This window comes from Epinephelus moara, chromosome 11 (genome assembly GCF_006386435.1).
Source record: "Epinephelus moara isolate mb chromosome 11, YSFRI_EMoa_1.0, whole genome shotgun sequence".
Classification (NCBI taxonomy): Eukaryota; Metazoa; Chordata; class Actinopteri; order Perciformes; family Serranidae; genus Epinephelus; species Epinephelus moara.
Genome location: NC_065516.1, coordinates 8,459,448 through 8,468,581, shown reverse-complemented (window position 1 = coordinate 8,468,581; position 9,134 = coordinate 8,459,448). Strand labels below are relative to the sequence as shown.

Below are 9,134 nucleotides of genomic sequence, written 5' to 3'. Positions count from 1 at the left end.
AAGATTCAAGACAATCCACAGTTTAAACCAGCTGTGCGTGTAAAAGTGCAGGCCTTCATTGAGTCGCTGCTTAAATATGAGACAGTTTTGACTGCACAGGTGTTCCTGCGTATTTTCACACTGACGTCACCTTTGTCAAAGTACCTCCAAACCAGCACCATGGATGTCTTGGCTACCCATCGCATGGTAACAGAAACACACGAGAAACTGAAAAACCATGTCAGAGACTTTGACACAGTGAAAGAAGTGACAGACAATTTTGTGAAATGGGCCAATGGTAGATTCCAAAATGTGGAATCTGAAATGGAAGTGCAGGCTGCACTTCCACCAAAACGCACAAAGAAGAAAAAAACAATGCCAGGAGAGTCTGCTGATGCAGAGAACACAGCGACAGACTCATTGACAGCTTACAGGATCAATGTTCACAGCATCATTCTTGATACAGCCTCTGAGTGTATGCATCGCCGCTTCCTGCAGCATGGGAAACTTTATGCTGACTTGGCATGTCTAGATCCTCGTCATTTTCCAGTTATAAATTCAAATGGACTTCCACAAAATGCACTTCAGGACATTAGTAAATGCCTCATTGCTTTTGATGAAGATGCAACAGTCGAAAATCTGCAGTCTGAGTTGTGCAACCTGGCCATCCACTGGGACACTCTGAAAAAGTCCCCTCTCAGTGAATACACAACCAGAGTGTCACAGTCTCTTATCTCTGAGGAAGAAGAGGGCACTCAGATGGAGCAAGAAGAAGAAGAAATTGATCTGGTGAGCAAAAGATGCACAGCCTGCAAGAACTGTGCTGTGTGTTGCTACTTCCTCCTCCAGCAGCTGAAGTTGTTTACGCATGCATACCACAAAATACAGCTGGCCTATAAATTTTTGTTGACCCTCTCCTGCACACAAGTGGCATGTGAAAGAAGCTTCTCAACATTGACGTTTATAAAGAATCGTCTCAGGAGCAGAATGGGACAGGACCATTTGGAGGCTTTCATGCTGATGGCAACAGAAAAGGACATCCTCATGAAGCTGGACTCAGATGACGTAATCGACAGAGTGGCAGAGAAGAGCAAACTCCTTCGCAGCCTGCTAACTACTTAAAGGTAAGACATAATAATAATAATAATAATAATAAATAATAATAACTTAATTTGTATAGCACCTTTCAAAACGGAGTTACAACGTGCTTAACAATAAAAACAATTAGTACATAAAACAATAAAACATCAAATAATTTAAAAACAGTTACAATAATTAATTACCATCAATTAAGAAAAGACCATACGATAAATGTGAGTCTTAAGAAGAGATTTAAAAGAAGACACTGAGAGACACATATTTATTTTTATACTCTAGCTGTGCAGTGCTCTTGTCATGTTTTGGTGAAGCTATTGTAATATGCATTGTGGCTGCTGTAACATTTATTATGGCTTATAACACATAGGGTCCTTCTTGTTTCTGTTGTAACTAGTGCTTTTGATAGAGCTATTGAAATGTGCACTGTGGCTGTGCAGTGCTCTTTTCATGTTTTGCTGAAGCTATTGTAATATGCTTTGTGGTTGGTGTAAGATTTATGTTTCTGTTGTTATAATTTGGTTGTGCTGTCTTCTGTCCAAGAGGGGGCGCCTAAGGTTAATGGTGGAAGTAGACTAAGCCTTTAGGATGAAGTTGTGTGGTGTTTCAGATTTCAGATTTTCGTGTTTTGGTAGACATAGAGCTAGTATTATTAACTGAGGTTATTAGTCTGGCCTTTCAACGTGCCTGAATTTATGGGAGTTCTGCTGCTGCCTTATTATCTTGTGTGCTGTGCATTGTTGTCTACTGTACCAGTGCGATTGTAGTGAGTTGATTGCGTGGTGTGTGTTCTGAATTTCTGTATTCTTATCATATGGTTAGCTTTCCACATGCTCCCATGCAAGCCACAAATCAATTTTATCATTCATAATGACTGTGTCCGTATACCTCCTCTTCTATTGTGCATCAAGGCAGTGAGTGAGTGTGTGATTTTCTATGGTAGTTGTGGAACAGTCTGTGTCTCTGTGGCGCTCTGAAACATTCCGCCAATGGTAGTGTTTTTTATGTTAGTATGTGTAAAATCATCCATCATAGTACCTAGTAATATGTGGGAGGGGGGATATGAGACACCACGCCTGTTCTTTCACAAATAAGGAACTGATGATCTAAAATGACAACATTTGTACCCTATATATATTTGTATGTAAAGGTTACTTAAATTAACCCAAATCCTGTACAAAGACCAAAGTACAAATATAATCTTTAGATCACAAGTGAATGTTGTTTTTGGGTCGGAGTGGGAGTTTAATGTCTGTCCTGATGTCACCTTTTGTGATCTTGTGTGTTTACCTTTTGTAATGCTTCTCTCTTGTTTAGAACAGTCCTTTAAAAAATGGGCCTGGAGGGAAAAGTGGAGCCTCAACAAGCAAAAAAAAAGTGGGACAACCTAAAAAAAAAATATGAAGTATGTGCAGGTTTGGATAATGATATGGAAACTACATTTATTTTACCCAAGTTAATACTTTGATAAAGAAGCGTAGAAAAAACTCCAAGGCACTCTCCCATAGTAGTTACAGTGCCTTTATTCTTTATTCCTTGAATCTCTTTAACTGCCTGATGAAGACTTGATGCCGAAATGTGTCGAAGGACTGTGTTTTTAAGGTTTATATGACTATGGCTTGAGAATAAAGGCATTTTAACTGCTTTGGGAGAGGGCCTTGGAGTTTTTTTCTTCGTTTCTTTATCACTACATGAATCCCATTCCAAAGAGCACCTCAAACATACCTCTTTTTGAGTCCATGATGCAGTCCTTTTTCAAGACTTTTTAATAAATACTTTGCAGAAAATTGCTGCTGTTGTGATTGATATCCTCTGCCTTAGGGATGCAAAGATCCAGGGACAGGGCAGGGGGTCGGCGGGAAGCCCACTGCTGCCACCTGGCCCTGGTTTGTCCTCAGGGATGAGGTTTTTGGACAGAGGCCTTCCATTGCCCCTCCTGTCCTAATTGCCTTCATCCCTGAGGACACACCAGGGCCAGGTGCTGCAGTGGGTGAGCAGCATGAGGAGGATGAGGAGAGGCAGCCAGGGCCAGCGACAGGAGGGACGCGGAAAAAGGGGAGAGAGAAGATGAGATGTTGGAGTTAATGAGAGAGGACATGAGATTGCAGAGAAAGGCCGAGGAGAGGAGGGAAAGAGAGAGCAGGGAGAGGATGGAAAGACTTTTAATTTATTAGAGAGGATGATTGAGAGGCGGTGAATTTTTTAGCTGGTTTTTTTTCCTGTTCAATTAAGTTTTATGTGTTGCTGTTTCTGGTTTCAAATGTTAATTTAAAAACATTTAAAATGTTGTATATAGTTATAGTTGTTCCGTTATCTTTTTCAAGTGTTGTATATAGTTAAGTTAAAGTCTTGTAATCATTATCCGTTCCATTTCTATTTTTTTATCAGATAACTATTTACAAAGATACAATCTGAACATTTCTAACTATTTACAAGTGGGCATTCTTAACATGTACAACTATTTACAAATGATCAGCAGAAATTACTATTTACAGAGAACAATTAGACAATTATGTAACACATTACTAACATATTAACTAACAAAAAACTACATTTATTTACAGTATAATTATTGGCTGAGCAGGAGTCCCTGGTGGTGCTACTGGACTGGATGGGATGCCACAATAAAGACCCTGGAGTCTTCCGTCTGTGAGTGGGATTGAATTGTTTAAAAGAGAGGCAAGAATAAAACACATTGCAAACAAATACTACTGCACAACTTTTTAAATATCCCACCATAAACTACTTCAACAAACAAAAATGTTTGCAAAACACTTTAAATAGGAATAGCATTAAAATTATTTTACTTGCCCTCTAAAGGTAATCATGGTCAACGAGACCCTCCTCCAGGGCAGACACCTCGGCAGACAGCTGGTCCTGCCACGGAGCACCACTGACTGCCTCCAAACCGTTCTCCCCCTCATTCTCAGGCATGTCGTCTAGCACTTCATCCTCTAGGGCCAGGATGTCACCAGCACCCAGGCAGATGTGCAGGACGGCACATGCTGTTATGACCTGAAGAAAAAAAAAAAAAAAAGATTAATTTACTAATAATTACCATTTAACAATAATTCTGTTGCATAATGACTTACCTGTGGCACAAAGGTGTGGTGCACCTCCAGCGCTTGGAGGAAGAGGGCCCTGAACTTCGTCTTCATCATCCCAAAGGCACGCTCTATGATGGAGTGTGCCCTGGAATGATGAGCGTTGAAGCGCTGGGCTCCCACACCGTGTACCGGCCGCTTGTAGGGAGTGATGATGGGGAGTGGGTTTTGGAGGCATGGGTACCCACCGTCTGCCAAGATGAAGTACCCAGGAGGAGGGTAGATGGCCCGCCCGTACAGTGGGCTGTGCCGGAGTACTCTGGAGTCGTGCACCGACCCCGGCCAGCCCACGTACATGTCGATGAAGCAGCCCTGATGGTCACAAACTGCTTGCATGATGATGGAAGCAAACAGTTTCCTGTTCTTGTAGCACTGACCATCAGGGCCGCTTGGTGGCTTGATCCTGACATGGCAGCCGTCGATTGCTCCAGCAGCTTTTCGAAAAGCTCTGTGTCTTGCCAGCCCTGCAAACCCCCGAGTTACTGCCACCAGGTCGTCAGCGGTCTTGGGGAGGTAGATGACCTTGTGGCGAATGGCCACCACCTCCTCAGTAACTCGGTGGATAATGCGGTGAACAGTGGAGCGAGGCATCCCAAACACCCTTGAGACAACCCTGTATGATGCCCCACTTGCCAGCCAGAAGAGAAAGACCAAGGTCTCTATTGTGGCACCCCATCCATGTTGTCTTTCCTGGTTGAGAAGGTCCAGCAGCACCTCCAGGGACTCTCTGCTCAGCCTGAAATCTCGCCTGGTGTCATCAGGATTAAAAAAATTCTGCAGCACTGGTATAGCCAGGTTTACCCTGCAGTACAGGGGACTGGTCTGGATGGGGAAAGGAGGGTAAGAACAGGAGTACATAAATGATCAAAGCAACAATAGCTATTTAATTTTAGTTAATAAGACAATTCTATTTAATGCTATAGCTTAGATAAATATGGTTTAATATACAGTGATGTGAAAAAGTGTTTGCCCCCTTCCTGATTTCTTACTTTTTTGCATGTTTTCCACACTTAAATGTTTCAGATCATCAAACAAATTTAAACATTAGTCAAAGATAACACAAGTAAACACAAAATGCAGTTTTTAAATGAAGGGTTTTATTAATGAGGAAGAAAAAAATCCAAAGCTACATGGCCCTGTGTGAAAAAGTGTTTGCCCCCCAGCTCCTGTTAAAACATAACTGTGGTTGATCACACCTGAGTTCAATTTCTGTAGCCACACCCAGGCCTGATTACTGCACACCTGTTCCCAATCTAGAAATCACTTAAATAGGACCTACCTGACAAAGTGAAGTAGACCAAAAGATCCTCAAAAGCTACAGACATCATGCCGAGATCCAAAGAAATTCAGGAACAAATGAGAAAAAAAGTAATTGAAATCTATCAGTCTGGAAAAGGTTATAAAGCCATTTCTAAAGCTTTGGGACTCCAGCGAACCACAGTGAGAGCCATTATCCACAAATGGCGAAAACACGGAACAGTGGTGAACTTTCCCAGGAGTGGCCGGCCGACCAAAATTACCCCAAGAGCGCAGCGACGACTCATCCAAGAGGTGACAAAAGACCCCACAACAACATCTAAAGAACTGCAGGCATCACTTGCCTCAGTTAAGGTCAGTGTTCATGACTCCACCATAAGAAAGAGACTGGGCAAAAATGGCCTGCATGGCAGAGTTCCAAGACGAAAACCACTGCTAAGCAAAAAGAACATTAAGGCTCGTCTCATTTTTGCCAGAAAACATCTTGATGATCCCCAAGACTTTTGGGAAAATATTCTGTGGACTGACGAGACAAAAGTTGAACTTTTTGGAAGGTCTGTGTCCCATTACATCTGGCGTAAAAGTAACACCGCATTTCAGAAACAGAACATCATACCAACAGTAAAATATGGTGGTGGCAGTGTGATGGTCTGGGGCTGTTTTGCTGCTTCAGGACCTGGAAGACTTGCTGTGATAAATGGAAGCATGAATTCTGCTGTCTACCAAAAAATCCTGAAGGAGAATGTCCGGCCATCTGTTCGTGACCTCAAGCTGAAGCGAACTTGGGTTCTACAGCAGGACAATGATCCAAAACACACCAGCAAGTCCACCTCTGAATGGCTGAAGAAAAACAAAATGAAGACTTTGGAGTGGCCTAGTCAAAGTCCTGACCTGAATCCTATTGAGATGCTGTGGCATGACCTTAAAAAGGCGGTTCATGCTCGAAAACCCTCCAATGTGGCTGAATTACAACAATTCTGCAAAGATGAGTGGGCCAAAATTCCTCCACAGCGTTGTAAAAGACTCATTGCAAGTTATCGCAAACGCTTGATTGCAGTAGTTGCTGCTAAGGGTGGCCCAACCAGTTATTAGGTTTAGGGGGCAAACACTTTTTCACACAGGGCCATGTAGCTTTGGATTTTTTTCTTCCTCATTAATAAAACCCTTCATTTAAAAACTGCATTTTGTGTTTACTTGTGTTATCTTTGACTAATTGTTAAATTTGTTTGATGATCTGAAACATTTAAGTGCGGAAAACATGCAAAAAAGTAAGAAATCAGGAAGGGGGCAAACACTTTTCACACCACTGTATATACATATATATATATATATATATATATAAAATAATATTTAATATGGTTTAATGACAAAACATTTTAATATTGAAATTAAGTCAGGGCTATTTACAGGGTTTGTACACATTTTACTAGGTCCAATTCAAGCACTTTATAAGCCCTTTCAGGGCTCTACGCTAACCTTTTTCACTGCTCCTAGGAGCACAGAAAGAAATTTAGGAGCGCAGTGAAAATTTTAAATAACATATTTAATAGAAAACAAACAAAATACAAAGTTCATTGGATGAACTCAGCTAAATTTTAAAAATCTAATTCATGGTGAAGGGTCATGCATTTTCCACCAGTCACTTCGAAAAGCTCAAGGAAAAATATTTGTGGCAACAGGGGGATCAAAATAAACTTAATAAATAAAATAAAAATCAACCAGCCACCCTCCTCTGCTGATAAGTTAAGAACAGTCCCTTATCAGTGCATAAACAAGACACATCATGCAGCCCGGTTGGTATATTTTAATACATTTCCTAATAGACCCACAGTGGGCTGGGTGCTAACAGTCACTGTGGAGAAATTATTGGACCTGGAGCTGGGCTTCTCGGTCGCCGGTAAACCATTATCTTGGGGTGGCCATAGTGCTCCGCTGTATTCCAGTCTGTGACCCCCATTCAACCCACAACCGGCAGGATTCGCCTTTCGTTTCTGCTGCTGGTTGAAATCTGTACTCACACAGCTGCTCCTGAATGATTTCTTTTGCTTGCACAAAGCTATTTTTAGTCGCAAATGTGAGTAAAATGCTCGCACCGTAGAGCTCTGCCTTTCAAGCATCTAAACTGAAATTCAAGCACTTTTCAGACCGTGAAAACACAGCATTAAAATTACAGCATTTTCAAAGATTTTAAGCACCTGTATGAACCCTGTATCAAGTCTAATGGTTAAATGACATTAACCATATATGCTAATCTATAGTTTATATTTTAATTATTTTTTTTTTTTTAATTTTACATACTTCTTAATTTTACATACTTCATTAATCCCCGAGGGGAAATTCAATTTTTCACTCTGTTTGTCAATTACACACAGGTCCGAACACACACATGCACAAACTGGACCTATACATGCACTAAGTGGAGAGATGTCAGAGTGGGCTGCCCATGACAGGCGCTCCGAGCGGTTGGGGGGTTTGGTGCCTTGCTCAGGGGCACCTCGGCAGTGCCCAAGAGGTGAACTGGCACCTCTCCAGCTACCAGTCCACACTCCATATTTTGGTCCGGACGGGGACTTGAACAGGCGACCCTCCGGTTCCCAACCCAAGTCCCTATGGACTGAGCTACTGCCGCCCCAACATGGCTAGCGTTTGTCACTTAACGGTATCGTTTAGTAACGGGTAACGTTATATTAATTACCACGAACTATGCTAGCTGTATGAACATTAATGTGGGTTAAAATAACAGGTTTACCTTGCAACGGCTCTCTCAGCCGCAGATAAATGAGCCACCGGTGTCGCCGGAGCCGCCTCTCCTCTTCCTCAATCAAAAAGTAAATTAAAAAAAACAAAACGACATGTTCTGGCTCCATATTCGTTGCCGGTTTGTTCCTGCCATCAGTTCTGTTTTGTTTTTGTGTTTTTCCCGGGCTTGGGCAACAGGAATCATGACGTGGTGATGCAACCAGGGAATCCTCCGTAGGCTAGACCATCCCATTTAACAACGGTTGATGACTCCTTCGGAGGCGCCTCCTAAGGACTAGCCTTCGGAGGGTGCGTAGGCCGTATCCTCCGAAGGATGCAGACCCTGAATTGGGACACAGTCAGTGACCACTCACAGCAGCCGACATCTCCCCCTCAACGGCGTTCTGCTGACTCTGATTGGCTTACAGTGCTGTCAGTCTCGTTTTGGTGGGTATGGCGTCATTCTATTGGCTCTAACGAATCAAACGAGGTGTCAATCATCAAATCGACCAATCCATCGCGGAGATACGAGCCAGAAGAGATTTTCTCACAGAAGAGAAAATCAGTTTCACATGTAGTAGGTGTGTATTGGTCAGTTTGGAGTGGAAAATACATGAAAAACGAAACAGACAGATGTATACTAAACATCATTAGGGATTTACAGAAACAAAAAATGAAAGATATAGGATTGTACATGACAAAAATCACATGGTGCGATTTTGGAAAGCTCGCCTGAATATTAAAAAGGGAAGGATTAAATTCCTGGAGCATATACTAATTGATCTCTCATGCTAATCGGAACCTGTTTTACTGGCTTCCTTTTAAACATTCAATATTACAAAATGTTGCTTTATGCCTAGTGGGTATTAACAGTCAATTTTTTTCAATTTTATTTATAAAGCCCAATATCACAAATCACAATTTGCCTCACAGGGCTTTACAGCATACGACATCCCTCTG

The 9,134-nt window shown here is 41.9% G+C and overlaps 1 protein-coding gene across 1 annotated transcript; it reads right to left on the bottom strand.

The window, feature by feature from the left end:
- Positions 1-3,888: 3,888 nt before the first annotated feature.
- Positions 3,889-5,036, bottom strand: LOC126398151 (uncharacterized). Its single transcript, XM_050057373.1, has 2 exons — positions 4,167-5,036; positions 3,889-4,089 (listed from the first exon to the last, which is right to left on the bottom strand). The coding sequence occupies exons 1-2, from the start codon at positions 5,034-5,036 to the stop codon at positions 3,889-3,891; spliced, it is 1,071 nt and encodes a 356-aa protein (XP_049913330.1).
- Positions 5,037-9,134: the final 4,098 nt, after the last annotated feature.